At 65.6% G+C, this 15,432-nt stretch overlaps 2 protein-coding genes across 2 annotated transcripts; one reads left to right on the top strand and one right to left on the bottom strand.

The window, feature by feature from the left end:
• Positions 1-7,854: 7,854 nt before the first annotated feature.
• Positions 7,855-11,710, bottom strand: LOC115910625. Its single transcript, XM_030960882.1, has 4 exons — positions 11,572-11,710; positions 10,040-10,193; positions 8,492-8,612; positions 7,855-8,290 (listed from the first exon to the last, which is right to left on the bottom strand). Exons 1-4 carry the CDS (start codon positions 11,708-11,710, stop codon positions 8,030-8,032), a joined length of 675 nt encoding a protein of 224 aa, XP_030816742.1. The 3' UTR covers positions 7,855-8,029.
• Positions 11,709-15,273, top strand: IRF5 (interferon regulatory factor 5). Its single transcript, XM_030960881.1, has 8 exons — positions 11,709-11,879; positions 12,297-12,483; positions 12,868-12,920; positions 13,013-13,043; positions 13,119-13,400; positions 14,056-14,445; positions 14,733-14,851; positions 14,922-15,273. Exons 1-8 carry the CDS (start codon positions 11,709-11,711, stop codon positions 15,153-15,155), a joined length of 1,467 nt encoding a protein of 488 aa, XP_030816741.1. The 3' UTR covers positions 15,156-15,273.
• The last annotated feature ends 159 nt before the right edge of the window (positions 15,274-15,432 follow it).

Below are 15,432 nucleotides of genomic sequence, written 5' to 3'. Positions count from 1 at the left end.
GCCGCGCCACGCCGCACGGCCCCCGCGCGCCCTCCCCGCCCACCAATCACGGGTGGGCCACGCCTCCTCCTCCGCGCCGATGCGCGTTTCGATTGGTTTCTTCTGCCGCCACTCCGCCCCTCTGCCCGCCCCCCGACCCGCGCCCCGCCCCCCGCGCCCGCCTCCGGCCCCGCTCCCTCCGGCCCCGCCCACCCCGCCGGGGACGCGGGCGCTGATTGGCTGGAAAGCGCCACGTCCTCAGGCGCGCGCCGACCGCCGGCCCCGCCCACCGGGGCGCCCCGCGCCACCCTGCGCACGCGCCCGCGGGAAAGGCAGAGTCACGTGTGCGGGAAAGGCGGGAAAGCCGAGGCGGGGCTGGGGCAGCGGGGGCGAGTGTGCGCTGTGGTCAGTGCCTGGTCAGTGCCTGGTCACCCTCTGGTTACTGTCTGATCACCCCTGGTCAGTGCCTGGTCAGTGCCTGGTTACTGTCTGATCACCCTTGTCTGATCACCCTTTGGTTACTGTCTGATCACCCCTGGTCAGTGCTTGGTCAGTGCCTGGTCAGTGCCTGGTCACCCTCTGGTTACTGTCTGATCACCCCTGGTCAGTGCCTGGTCAGTGCTTGGTCAGTGCCTGGTTACTGTCTGATCACCCCTGGTCAGTGTGCACCCCTGGTCACCTCTGGCCACCCCCTGGTCACCTCTGGTCACCCCTGGTCAGTGCAGCCTTTCCCAGCTGGTCAGTGTGGCCCAGTGGAAGGGCCGGGCTGCTGTGGAGCTGCAGACTCAGTCACAGGTGCCCACTCAGAGACCCCCTGAGCTGGACCCGCGGGGGTCACCGAGCCAGATACCGGCCCTACACTGACCCAGAGTGCCGGGAAACCCCGCTGTGCAAAGCACAGAGCGGGCACAGAGGGGACAGCGGGCACAGAGGGGACAGAGCAGGCACAGAGGGGACAGCAGTCATGGAGGGGACAGCAGTCACGGAGGGGACAGCAGGCACAGAGGGGACACAGAGGGGACAGTGGGCACAGAGGGGACACAGCAGTCACAGAGGGGACACAGCGGGCACAGAGGGGAGACAGTGGGCACAGAGGGGACACAGCAGTCATGGAGGGGACACAGCAGTCCTGCAGCAATCCATCAGTTCAGCCCTGTGCAGACCTGTGTCATTTCAGGGGTCGGGCTCGCTGGGCTCTGTGACAAACCCACTGCAGGCATTCAGCCCACGTCAAAGACATCAGCACCCACCCCCTGACCCGTGGAACTGTTTGTAACGATATGAGTGCACACCTATCCTATCACCAACAATCCCAGCCTGTGCATCCCTGGCAGCGCTGTGCAAACGCTCCTGGAGCTCTGGGGCTGTGCCCGTTCCCTGGGGAGCCTGGGCAGTGCCCAGCACCCTCTGGAATAGAGCCCTTCCTGATGGCCATGCTATCCCTGCCCTGGCACAGCTCCAGCCGTTCCCTTCATCCTGAGGTGTTTATCCAACTGAGCTGGGCAGTTTGTCCAGAAAGATCTGGAAAGAGACAGAGCTGAAACATCTCAAACTTCAAGAAAGATGTTAAGGGTCTGGAGCCCCAGGAGGGCTGAGGGGGCTGGGAAGGGGCTGACCTGGAGCAAAGGAGGCTCAGGGGCCCTTGTGGCTCTGCACAAGTCCCTGCCAGGAGGGGACAGCCGGGGGGGTCGGGCTGTGCTCCAGGGCACAGGGACAGGAGCAGAGGGAACGGCCTCAGGCTGGGCCAGGGGAGGTGAGGTTGGACAGCAGCAGCAATTTCCCCATGGAAAGGGGGTCAGGCCTTGGCTGGTGCTGCCCAGGGAGCTTTGGAGTGCGCATCCCTGGAGGTGTCCCAGGAATTCCTGGAGGTGGCACTCAGGGCTCTGGGCTGGGGACAAGGTGGGCACTGGGCACAGCTGGGACTGGATGGGCTGGGAGGGCTTTTCCAAGCTCAATGATTCTGAGATTCTGGAAAAGCTTTACTGAGATGCAAAATGATTTTTTCTGTTTTCCCTGGATCAGCTCAGGAGGACCTTGTGGCACAAGGTAAGGAGGTTTGGCAATCAGGATGTTCTCTGGGGGCTGCAGCCTTCTCAATAACTCCCAGAGGAATCCATTCCAAGGTTGTAAGGGCACCAAAGGGACACCAACAGGCCTGGAGCTTGCAGCTTGTGCCTCTGGGCCATCTTGAAAACTGGGATAACTTTTGCCAGCTTACAGTTGATTTTGGTTGGAAAAGGCTCCATGAGCATCGAGTTTCCCCATCACTGCCAAGGCCACCACTGACCCTGTCCCCAGGTGCCACATCCACACGGCTCTGAAACCCCAACAGGGATGGGCACTCCACCCTGTGCCAGGGCTGCACAGCCCTTTCCAAGAGGAATTTCCCCAAAATCCCCCCTGAGGCTGCCCCTGGCCCAGCCTGAGGCCGTTCCCTGTGCTCCTGTCCCTGTTCCCTGGAGCACAGCCCGACCCCCCAGCTGTGCCCTCCTGGCAGGGACTTGTGCAGAGCCACAAGGGCCCCTGAGCCTCCTTTGCTCCAGGTCAGCCCCTTCCCAGCTCCCTCAGCCCCTCCTGGTTCTCCAGCCCCTTCCCAGCTCCCTCAGCCTCTCCTGGTTCTCCAGCCCCTTCCCAGCTCCCTCAGCCCCTCCTGGTTCTCCAGCCCCTTCCCAGCTCCATTCCCGGGACACTCCCGCCCCTCTCTCCACGCTCCCAGCCACACTCCAGCCGTGCCCCAAGCCATGACCACATCATCCCAAAATATCCCCCGGGCTCGGCGTCCGCACTGACGGCCCGGCTATAAATACACTCGCCGCGGTGCCCGGGCTCCCTGCACAGGGTGTGACCCCATCGGCAGGGAATGTCCCCAGGGCCCGGAGCCGCTTCACGGGCTCCCAGCAGCGTCAGGCTCTATTCCCCGCGCTGCCGCTGCTCCGTGACACATCCATCGGGGCTGAGGTCAGCGCCGGAGCAGCCCCCGGACACAGACACACTGCGGGGAAACCAGCAGCGCTGCAGCCACGGCTTCCAGCGCCGTGATTCACCCGCCCTGCAGAAATGCCTAAATTAGGGCAGCGGGAGCATCCCGGGGCTGCGCTCTCCTCTCCCGGGGAGCCGGGCAGAGGCTCCCTCCGGCAGATATTTACAGTCAGTGAGATAATTCCATAATTCCAGCCTCGCCGGGAGCGCTGCCAGCGCTGACACTCGGACACGGCCCCGCAGTGAAGTCACGGGCTGAAAAAGCGCAGCCCAGAATTCCTTGGAAAAGCGCCCACTGTGTTTTTCCCCTCGTTAAATCTCCCCTGGTGCTGGAAGTGCGCAGTCTGGAGAGCAAAATGGTCCCAGATATGGGGAACAGGCACTGAAAGCATGAGATTTGTATCTTACTAAGAAAATACGTCTTGGGGGTTGAGATGGGTTTTTGAACAAAGGCTGGCTCAGGAAGGTTGAAATGTTTTAATTTTTATTAAAATGTAAGTCAAGGGGGTTTAGATGGGTTTAAAAAATGGTTTGAGGGTCATTTTGGTTTTGGTTTGGTTTTTTTTTAAACAAAACTGCCTTAGGAGGTTGAAATGTGAGGGGTTTTTTGAATGAAATACAGTTTGGAGTCGGGCACCGGGAGGCTCTGGGGTGGGCACTTGTGCCCATTCCCAGGGACACGGAGCAGCTCCCGGTGTCCTGGCCATGGCCCAACAACGCCCACCAGAACCCCGAGGCCTGAGGCGAGTCTGAGGCTCTTTCTGTGCCCTCCATCAGCTTTCCCCATGGCAGGGACGATTCTCCTCTTCCCCCACAGCCCCGTCTGACCACTCCTGGGGAAGCAAATCCCATTTGATCCACCCACCTTTTGAGTGCACAGCTGCCTTTTCTCATGTTAGCTGAGCCCGGAGCTCTCCGCTGCCCTGGGAGTGATTTATTGCATTTCCTTACGGAAGTGCTCATGGAAATCCCTTTTCCTCCCCTTCCAGAGGAGCTGAATGACCTCCGAGCTCCAATTCCCTCACGAATCTCTTTTTTTTTTGCATCTCACACCATTCCCATTGTTTCTTTTTTCAGTTCTTCCAGGTTCTCAGTCTTTTAAAGCCATTGACAAGTTGCAGCTGGATCCTCTTCTCTGCCTGTATTAATCATAAAGCAAAACCCACTCCCAATTCCTGTTTTGCTGTCTTGACCTCCCCAGTCCCTCAATTCCGCTGGTTTTGCCCAAACTGTGGACATTTAGGGGTTTCTCTGCTCAGATAGAACTGACAGACAACGTTTCCCTTCCCCAATGGTCTTGTCCCACTCCCAGCTGTCGGTGAGAGCAGATCCCAAATTGGGTAAAAATTCTGATTTTAACACACTTCCCAGCTGGATATTTATTAATGGGACCTTCAGACACTTCCAAATCCCAGAATTTAGGAGTGCATGTTATTTATTAACCAGCTTTTTGGCTGCAGCCATGTTTGCCTCATTGTCACACACGCCGGCCAGCAAAGCTCCAGGGAGGATTGCCTCGGGATTTGGGCAAAGGAGAGGGAATTTTATTGGTCTGCCTCTGATCGATCCCCTCCGCCCTCCACAGCCACCACGGGGCCCTGGACACAGACTCCACACCGGCTTCACCTCTGTGGATTCCCTGAGGAACCCCTGGGGGAAGAGCTGGGGTGGTCTGGGAAGGGACAAAACACGGGGGATATGAGAACAGCCCCTGGAGGTGCCAGAGCCTCTGTGAGGAGAGGATGAGAAACCTGAGCTTGAAATGTGGGGAAAAAAGGAAATATGGAAATGTTTTAGCAATGCGGGAGGGTTTGGATGAGCGTGTGCATAGTCCAGGTCCAGCACACGGACCTGCAGTGGGTGAATTTGTACAGAAGGGACAGAGAACAGGGATGGAGAAGCTGGGATGCAGAACCTCCATCAAGGAGGCTGCCTGGGAGGTGTATCCCGATGGGAAAGGCTGACTCGTGCTCTGCTTCAGCTTCCCTCAGCCCATGGGAAGGAAGGTGGTGCCAGGAAACCAAACCACGGAGCCCCCACCCCAATCCACCCCCAGCCGTCCTCCCCAGCCATCCATCCATCCATCCCTCCATCATCCATCCATCCATCCATCATCCATTATCCATCCATTTTCATCTCCATCCATCATCTCCTCCTCCATCCATCCATCCATCCATCCATCCATCCATCCATCCATCCATCCATCCATCCATCCATCCATCCATCCATCCATCCATCCATCCATCCATCCATCCATCCCAGTGCCCGTGCCTTGGTGGGACCCTCTGTGGGACCCGCTGCGGGCACAGGGCATTCCCTCACAGCCTCATCCCACACTCCAGAGCTGAGCTCCACGGCTGGGCTCGGCCCAATCCCACAGAACCCAGCCCAGGCCTCGGCCCAATCCCAACCCCAGAGAACCCAGAGCCAGGCCTGGCCCCACACGGTGCTGCCTGGGCACTGTCCCCAGGCCTTGTCCCTTGGCCCTGTCCCCAGGCACTGCTTGGGCTCTGTCCCCAGGCACCATCCCTAGGCTCTGTCCCCGGACACTGTCCCCAGGCCTTGTCCCTGGCCCTGTCCCTGGGCACTGTCCCCAGGCACCATCCCCAGGCTCTATCCCCGGGCACTGTCCCTGGGCTCTGTCCCCGGACGCTGTCCTTGGGCTCTGTCCCCGGGCTGGCACTGCTGTGACCCCCGGGGACGGGCAGTGGCTCTGAAGGGCCCCGGGCTCCACCGGCGGGGCCGGGCGTGCCGGGGAAGCCCAAAGGCCGCAGCCAAAAGGGACGAGGGCAGGCGGGCTCGGTGGCTGTGGGTGCCCCGCGGAGCAGGGCAAGGGCGGCGTGAGGGAGGAGCAGGAATCCCGCGGCCGGGGGAGCTCGGCGGCGGTGGGAGCACGATGGCCGAGGAATGCCCCGGCTAATCCTCCCGCCCGCCGCCGGCTATTTAGGGAAGAACCGCGGAGGCCGCGCTCAGCCCTGGCTCCGCTCCCCGCCGCGGCTGGACCCGGGCCCGCGCCCCCTCGTGCGGCCGCTCCGCCTCGGCCGGGCCGGCCTCGGCCGGCTGCGCCGCTGCCCTGGGCCGGGCTGGGCCCCGCGCTCCCGGCGCTGGAGCGGCACCGGGCCCGGGGAGCGGAGGGCGCTGCCGGGGCCGGCCGCGTGTGCCCGGGCCGGGCGCTGGAGCCGTGATCTCAGGGAGCAGCAATGCGGCGGCGCTGCCAGCCCAGCTGCGGCAGCGCCAGCCCCGAAATGTCCTTGTCCCGGCACGGCGCTGTCCCCTGCGGGTCACCCGGCACTGTCCTGCCGGCCCGGGACAGCGCCGCTGGCCCCCGGCACCGGGGCAACATCGGCGGTACCCGGGCGGCTCCGCGCGCCTCGGGCGTGTTTTGAGGAAGAAAAGAGATTTCTGTTCCTGGTGAGGCCATGGCCAGACCTCCCGCTCCCCGCTTGCACCCCAGAATGCCGCGGGGGTCTCTGAGCCCCACGCTCCCGTTGGACGTACAGCCCGAACTCCACGCCGCTGGAATTCGGAGCTCCCGGGATCCCGGGGCTGCGGGGAGGCGGCAGCTCCCACCCCGCGGCTTTCCCCGCCCTCCTCTCCCGCTGCAGGATGACGGATGGAGGTCAAAGATGACACCATCAGCGATGAATTTTCCCAGCTCTCTCCATCTACTGGGCCTTTGACTGGGAGAGTTTCAGCCAAAAAGGAGAAACTGTACCGGGGAATTCCTGGTTCCAGAGCAGCCAAATTTAATTAAAACCACTTCAAATATTAAAGTGATTCGCCAGCTAAATCAATGCAATGAGAAACCCCCCATCAATTCTGCCCTTCCCTCCTCGGGTTTGTTTCCCCAGGGAAAGGTCACGGGAGCAGTGGCCAGGCCAGGCCGGTGCCCCAGCAAGGGTGGAAGTGCCCAGGGACAATCGTGTGTCCCCAGTGCCCTGAGGAGCTCCAGTCCCCGCGTGTGGCTGTCGTGGCACGGTGCCTGTGCTGCAGGACATCCTGGATTCGGTCCCTGTGCCCGCTCCTGTGTGTGCCCGTGTGCGGCCCTGCCTGCCCCGGCTGCTTCCCGCTGCCCAGCAGCTCTCAGCGCCCATTCCCGCTCTGCCCTTGGTCACCCGAGCCCAGAGAGCTCCCTGGGGCTGGCTCCCAGCGCCCAGCCCCTCGCAGCGCCCAGGGAACATCCCGTCACGGCTCCGTGAACTCAGCACCCCCCAAATAGCCTGGCGAGCCTGGCCCCCAGCAGGAGCGCTCCGGCCCCGGCGCTGGCCCGCGGATGATCTTACAGCCAGGGAAGCTCCAAACATGCTGCTCCTGCCCATAAAAAGCAAAGGGCTTTGGGCATGGAATCATCGGGAACACGGGGATCGCGCCAGCCGGGGAGACGCTCCCGGGAGGCAGCGCTGTTGGAACAGCGAAAGGGAGAGGGAGCTGAGGCTGGGGCGGGGGAGCCCCCAAACACAGCTCAGTCCCTCCAAGGAGGTAAAACACACCCAGAGCTCTGCTGCCGCCGTTTGGCTCCTTGGCCGCCTCGTCCCGATGGGAATACGCGACCCAAATCACGCACCAGAACCAGGTGTTAGGAACACAGAGGTGCTTATTCCGTTATATTGTGATCCCTGTTTTGCAATTGCCCCCACATCCCAGTGTGCCCCATAGCACCGGCTCCGGAGACCATTCCAGAGAGCTGGAAGCTGGCAGAAGCCGTCCCCTCCCGGCAGTGCCCGAGGCACAGGCCCTGGGCACCACCCCAGCCGTGGAGCCCCTCTGGTGGCAAGAGACTGCACAGGGAGGTCCTACTCAGTGAGAAGCTGAGTTTTCCAGGCAGGAAGAGGAAAAACACCTCACTGGAGCAATGCTCCAATGGATAAAATTGGAATTTAATTAAATTAAGGAGATATCTGCAGAACTAGCAGATCCAAACCGCCTCCCAGCACACCGTGCGATGCCCCCTGCCCGGACACACATGGAGACAACGGCCCCTCCAGAGCCTCCTGGACCGCAGCTGGTCCCGCTCTTCCGCAATTCCCAGGAATTCGTGTTCCTTATCTTATCTGGGCACCCGAGGCCGCCCTCAGGCGCCGCCGTCGGCCGGGCCGGCGCGCAGGTCGGGGCGCAGGCGGATCTCCACGAGGCGCACGGCGCGGAGCAGCACGGCCAGCTGCGAGCACAGCCGCGCCACCACGTCCAGCAGCGGCTCCGCCAGGTCCCGCACGCCGCCCAGCACCTTCAGCAGGAACAGCAGCAGCGGCTGCAGCAGGCTGTGGAACAACGCCGCCAGGAACGGCTTCAGCACGTGGTCACCGATGGCTGTCAGGACACCGACCACCAGCACCTGCACTGGGCATGAAACCCTGTGTTTGAGGGGTACTTGCCAGCAGGAGTCACCAGACATGGGCTGAGGCACCAAAATCCCACTACGGGAGGGGAACAGAGCGGAGGAGCAGCAGCGGAGGTTCCTGCTCCCGGTACTGAGGGACCCTGCCATGCCCAGCAGCTGCTCCGGCCGCGGCTCTGCGGGAACAGGGCGGCTCACCTGCACCACGGCCTCGCCGAGGAAGCGGATCAGCTCCACCAGGAACAGGCTGAACACGCTGACCAGGCACCGCGGGACGGCAAAGAATTCCCGCAGCTTCCGCTGCACCGGCCACTCGGAGCTGCCGTGGAGAGGAGGGAGCGTCAGAGCCGGAGAGCCGGCCCGCCGAGCGGATGGGTGCACCTCCATCCCGGAGCCCGCCGAGCGGATGGGTGCACCTCCATCCCGGAGCCCGCCGAGCGGATGGGTGCACCTCCATCCCGGAGCCCGCCGAGCGGATGGGTGCACCTCCATCCCGGAGCAGAGCCGGCACCCCAGGCAGCTCCTCGGCAGCACATCCCAGCTCCCAGCCACCAAATCAGGGAGGAGAAGGCGCTGGAGCCATGCTGCCACGGGCTCTCCCTGTATGGCCCAAACCCGCCTGAAGTAGCCCCAAAAGCCGGTCCCTGGGGATGGCACCCAGAGCAGCGGCTGGCCCGGGGAGCCGCAGCCCAGCTCCACGGGAATCCCATCCAACACCACCGGAGCAGCTCCGGCGTGGGCAGTTCTGAGGCTCCCTCTCATGGCCACTGCCACGAGGTGATCCGGAGATTTATTCCGGTTTCTTTTTCCGGAAAAATACCGAGTGAGGAGTGTGAATTGTGCCAGGCGGGGAGGAAACCCCAACCCAGCGGAGCACCAGCGTATCCGGGAATGCATCGGCAGCAGCACCGGTTTGGGGCGGAAGGAACGACTGCAGGATGACCCAAACCCCGAGGTTTCCCCCCATTTTGTCCCCGTGACCAAACCCCCCTTTTCCCAGAATCCCCGCCGAGATGCTCCATCCATGCTGCCGCTCACCCGCCCAGGATCCCGCTGCGGAGAAGCCCCCAGTGAGGCCGCAGCAGATCCCCCCGGGGTCCTGGGGACACATCCCTTCAGCACCCCATAACCGGTGCCTTGGGTGCCTTTCCCCATCCGGGATCAGCCCCTGGCCTGCGGCCAGACTCACACAGGCTGCAGCTGTCCCTCGGGATCAGCTGGGATCCCGGGAAAAGCACGGACAGGGCAAGAACAGGCAGAGCGGTGGGACAAGCTGCCGAGCAGTCAGTGATCCAGCCGGGAATCCAGCCGGGAATCCGCCTGCTCCGCTCCTACCCCCTACTCACAGGGGTCTGAGCCTCTTCCCTGGGAATCCACCGGGATCTGAGCTTCTCTTCTCCCGGGAATCCGCGGAGCTCTGCTCCCCCACCACCACCCTGAATCCAGTGGGATCCGCTCCTTCCTCCGAGCGCTCCCTGGGATCTGCGCTCCCCTCCAGAAAGCCCCGCTCCCGTTCCCAGCGGTCGCACCGGGATCGGGGCGAAAAATAACATTAAACCCCTGAGATGTGCGAGTCAAACGGGGCGAGAGTGGCCCAAGCCCGCCGGGGCCCCCGAGTCCCCTCCGTCCCCCCGGGGACATGCCGACACCGGCACCGCCGGGGGCACATCCGCACCCCGTCCCCGCGTGGCACCCTGTCGGGCTCCCGTTCACCGGCGGCGCCCAGGGCAGGGCGAGTCCCGGTACCTCCTTCGGTTCTTCCTCCCGGGGCGGGGCGGCGGCACCGGGGGGGCGCGGGGGGCACCGGGGGGCCCGGCGTGCGGCGGGGCGCGCCCGGCGCCATGCGAGCAGCCCCGCCCCCGGGACAGGCCCCGCCCCGACCCGGGACAGGCCCCGCCCCCTGCTCATTGCCATGCGGGCAGCCCCGCCCCGGGACAGGCCCCGCCCCGGGTCAGGCCCCGCCCATTTCCATACGTTATTGCCGCCTTTGGTCACGCCCACCCAAAACCGCGCCCCCTCATTGACAGACAGCCGGCTCGGGGCGGGGCTCGGGGGCGGGAGCGCGGGCACGCCCACAGATGAATGACAGCGAGTGTGACCAATCAAAACCTGCAAAGGCTCCCCGGTGTTCCCGCCCACAGCGGAGATCCCCGCGTGTCTCGTGGAGAAGAAATGGGTGCTGTGTATGCAAATTATGCAAATCATATGCTAATGAGGGGTCTGCCAGCCGTGCGGGCTGACAGCCGGGCAGACGGGGCGGGATCCGGGAGGGGACACCGGGGGGGGACACAGGGGGACAAGGAGGGGGGACATGGGGGAGAAGACGTGGGGGCGCGGGTCCCACGATAGGGGGCGGAGGGACACGAGAAGGATGACACGAGGGGCGTCCCGTGGGGACAACGGGAACCCCGCTCCACGCCCCGCGTCCCGGGGCGGGCCCGGCCGGTCTCGCCCCACGCCCACGCCCGGCCCCGCGTGAGGAAGCGCCGGGCGGCGGCCCCGGGAGCGGCCCCGAGCGCAGGTGAGAGCCGGGACCGCTCCCGACGGGCGCGGGGGGTTCCCGTGGGCAGGGGGCCGTGGGCAGGGGGCCGCGGCAGTGGCAGGGCGATGCTGAGATGCCGGGGAAAGCCGCGGGGACACGCGGGGACAGTGCCCGGTCCGTGAGCCGGTGGCCGCGGCCGGGCCCGTCCGTGCGACACTCGTGGGCGCTGCCCCGCCAGGGGGGACCGGCGGGGACCCGCGGGCGCTCCCCTCGCGGGGCTCCTGTGACTGCCCAAGGACCGCGGTCGGGACTTCCCGTGTCCCCGTGTCCCCCATGTGCTCTCCGCGTCCCCCCGTCCCTCGTGTGCCACCCCCTGTCCCCGTGTCCCCTGTCCCCGCTCATCCTCTGACCGTGTCCTCCCCATCCCGCGTCCCCTCTCTCCTCACGTTACCCGTGTCCCTTCTCCATGTCCCCTGTCTCCCGTACGTTTCCCGTGTCTCTCCACATCCCCGTGTCGCCACAGGTGTCCCCCATCCCTCGTGTGTCCCCTGTGTACTCCCCTTGTCCACTCTGCGTCCCAGTGTCTCCCATCCCGTGCCCTCCCCTTGTCCCTCGTGTGCCCTGTCCCGTGTCCCCTCCGTCCCCCTCACATCCCACGTTCCCCGTGTCCCACTCTCCCCTCTGTGTGTCCCCTGTCCCTCGTGTCCCTCGTGTCCCCTCCCCTTCTCAGCTCCTCTTTTCTTTCCCCGAAGCCACCGCAGCTTCTGCTTTCGGCTGCGGGCGACGCCCCCGACACCCCCGGGGCAGGCAGAGCTCGGGGGGGCTCCCGCAGCCTCCCGGCCCCGAAAGCGGAACCGGGGCTGCCCCGCGGGGCCGTGCGGGGCCGGTTCCTCTTTCGGGAGCGCGGGCGGCGCCCGCCGGTGCCCCCGGGCCATGGAGCCGCCGCGGCGGGTGCGCCTCAAGCCCTGGCTGGTGGCCCAGGTGAGCAGCCGGCGCTTCCCGGGGCTGCGCTGGCTCGACCCCGAGCGCCGCCGCTTCGTCATCCCCTGGGGACACGCCACCAGGAACCCCCCGGGGCCGCAGGACCACGACACCATCTTCAAGGTGACACCGGGGACTCGGGGCGGGAGCGACAATGGGCACGTGGGACGGGGACGTGGGGACCTGGGGGACATGGGATGGGGTGATGTGTGATGGGGTGACAGTGGGGACATGGGGTGGGGGCGATGTGCGATGGGGTGACAGTGGGGACATGGGGTGGGGGCTATGGGGTGACAGTGGGGACATGGGATGGGGGTGATGGGGTGACAATGGGGACATGGGGTGGGGGCTATGGGGTGACAGTGGGGACATGGGATGGGGTGATGTGTGATGGGGTGACAGTGGGGACAGGGGATGGGTGACAGTTGGGATATGGGGGACAAGGGACAGGAGTGACATGGGTGACAGGGACACAGGATGGGGGTGGCCAGGATGATGGGGGCACATGGGGCGGGGGGCGCCGCGCTGACCCCCGCGCAGGCGTGGGCGCAGGAGACGGGCCGGTTCCGGGCCGGGGACCCGCCGGACCCCCCCCGCTGGAAGGCCACGCTGCGCTGCGCCCTCAACAAGAGCCGCGAGTTCCGGCTGCTGCTGGACGGGCCCCGCGGCTCCCCGGCCCAGCCCTTCCGCATCTACGAGCTCTGCGAGGAGCCTCCCGGGGGCGCAGGTACGGGGGGCTCTGGGGAGGCCTTGGAGCAGCCCCCGAGGGCCCAGCGCCCCACAGAGACCTGACATCCCCCAAGTCCCCCACACCCACAAAGCCCGGCACCCCGTGAGGTCCCAGCCCCCCAGCAGCCCCCCACACCCCACAGGGACCCAGCGCCCCCAGAGACCTGCCCCCCCAAGGGACCCACCCTCTGTGAAGCCTCAGTGCCCCATGAGTCCCCAGTACCCACCAATATCCCCCCATGGGTCCCCAGTGCCCCTCAATATCCCCCTATGGGTCCCCAGAACCCCTCAATATCCCCCCCATGAGCCCCCAGTGCCCCTCAATATCCCCCCCAGCACCCCCAGTTCCCTCTGCATTTCCCAGCCCCTCTGTCCCTTGCAGACGGGGGAGACGAGGATGACTATGGCTGCAGTGGGGAGGAAGATGTCAGCCAGGTATCTGGGGGGGCTCGGGGTGGGGGGATCCCCAAGCCAGGGGTGCCCCAGAGGGCCTGGGGGGTCCCTGTAACACCCACTCTGCCCTGCAGCTCCACAAGATGACATCCCTGAGCATCGATGGTGAGCGGGGGGCTTGGGGTGGGCCGGGTCTCAGGGGGGCTGGGGTGCAGCCTCTGACCCCCCTCTCTGCTCCAGACACGCAGCACGGGGGGGACCTGCTGCCCCCCTACCCCTGGCCCAAGGAGGAGGCCCCCCCCTTTGCCAGCCACTGCCCGCCGGGGGGGCCCTTTGGGGCTCCCCCCCCGGCACTGCTCCAGGGGGAGGCGGGGGGCACCCACGGAGCCCCTGAGCTGCTCCCCGGTACCCTCGCTGAGATGGGGCCCCCCCTGTGCCCCCCGGGACCCTCGTCCAGCTGCCCGGTGGCACCGACAGAGCACCTGATCCCCGACCTGCTCGTCAGCCCCCACATGCTGCCGCGTGAGCAGGGCTGGGGCCTGGGGAGCTGCCTGGGGCAGTCATAGTGTGCTGGGTGCAAGGACTGCCGTGGCCACGGGGGGTGGGACAGAGTGGCCATGGCTGTGGGGTGGCCACGGGTGATGGGACAGAGTGGCCATGGGGGGTGGGACAGAGTGGCCATGGCGGTGGGACAGAGTGGCCATGGGGGGATGGGACAGAGTGGCCATGGCGGTGGGGTGGCCATGGGGGATGGGACAGAGTGGCCATGGGGGGTGGGGTGGCCATGGGGTGGATGGGAGTGGCTATGGGTCGCTGGGTGAGGGTGGCCATGGGGGGCTGTGGGACTGGCACAGGGGGGCTGTGGGATGGGGTGGGTTGGGTCGCGGGTGGGTGGCCATGGGGTGGCTGGATTGGGGTGACCGTGGGCACAGGGTGGCTGTGGGATGGATGAGGGTGGCCAGGGGGTGGCTGGATTGAGATGGCTGGATTGGGGTGACCGTGGGCACAGGGTGGCTGTGGGATGGATGAGGGTGGCCAGGGGGTGGCTGGATTGAGATGGCTGGATTGGAGTGACCGTGGGCACAGGGGAGCTGTGGGATGGATGAGGGTGGCCAGGGGATGCATGGGGTGGCCCTGGGGTGCTCCCAGCCCCGCTGACCCCGCGTCCCCCCGGCAGTGACTGACCTGGAGCTGAAGTTCCAGTACCGGGGCCGCCAGGTGTGCGCCCTGACCGTCAGCAACCCGCACGGCTGCCGGCTGTTCCACAGCAGCCTGGAGCCCACGCGGGAGCAGGAGGAGCTCTTTGGGCCCCTGACGCTGGAGCAGGTGCCCTTCCCTGCTCCCGACACCATTCCCAACGAGAAGCAGCGCTTCTACACCCACCAGCTGCTGGACGTGCTGGACCGAGGGCTCATCCTGGAGCTCCAGGGCCAGGACCTCTTCGCCCTGCGGCTCTGCCAGTGCAAGGTCTTCTGGACTGGGCCCTGTGCCGTGCCCCAGCCCGGCCCCAACCCCATCCAGAGGGAAACAAGGACCAAGCTCTTCAGCCTCGAGGGCTTCCTCAACGGTCAGAGGGGAAGGGGGGGTGGCCTTGGGAGCAATGGATTGGGATGGAGAGGCCAGCTGGGGTGGGGGCACACCAGGCACATGGTGGCATCAGGGGACAAATGTGCAATGGGGACACCAGCTGGAATGCTGGGGACACCAGGTGGCACATGGGAACCTGGTGGAGTGGGGGGACAGAGCTGGGATGGGGTCACCAGCTGGCTCTCGGGGTTGCCCTCAGTGGCATGCTGGTGGCCCAGGCAGCCATGAGGTCCCATCTTGTCCCTCACCTCGGTGTGGGCCCCGCAGGCCTCATCCAGTTCCAGAAGGGGCAGACCCCCACGCCGCCCCCCTTCGAGATCTTCCTCTGCTTCGGTGAGGAGTGGCCGGACCAGAAGCCCAAGGAGAAGAAGCTGATCACGGTGCAGGTGAGGGGCTGGCCCGCGGCTGGCCTGGGGCACAGTGGGGTCCCTGTCCCGGTGACGCCCCGCGGCGCAGGTGGTGCCAGTGGCGGCGCGGCTGCTGCTGGAGATGTTCTCCGGGGAGCTGTCCTGGTCGGCCGACAGCATCCCGCTGCAGATCTCGCACCCCGACCTCAAGGACAGGATGGTGGAGCAGTTCAAGGAGCTGCACCAGCTCTGGCAGAGCCACCAGCGGCTGCCGCCGGCGCAGCCCCCGCCCGGCCCCTCCGCGGGGCCCTGGGCGCTGCCACCCGGCCCCCTGCCCCACTGACAGGGACACGGGGACAGTGGCACTGCCGGCCGGGGTGAGTCACTGCGTGGCCAGCACCGTCCTCACCCCTGTCCCTACCCCTGTCCCCATGCCTGTCCCCCCAGAGCTGGCAGGGACCAGCACCAGGGGGCTCTGCAGGGGAAGGGGACCGTGACCCCCCCACCCTGCGCCCCTCCCTGCACTGCCCAGGATAATGGCCCTGGGATTTTTGGGGGAAACAGCAAGAAAACAGGGCTGGGGCCACCTTGGACCTGGAGACGCCAGGGATGGGGGGTAC

The sequence above is a fragment of the Camarhynchus parvulus genome, chromosome 1A, assembly GCF_901933205.1.
Source record: "Camarhynchus parvulus chromosome 1A, STF_HiC, whole genome shotgun sequence".
Classification (NCBI taxonomy): domain Eukaryota; kingdom Metazoa; phylum Chordata; class Aves; order Passeriformes; family Thraupidae; genus Camarhynchus; species Camarhynchus parvulus.
This window is presented reverse-complemented; position numbering and strand designations above follow the sequence as displayed.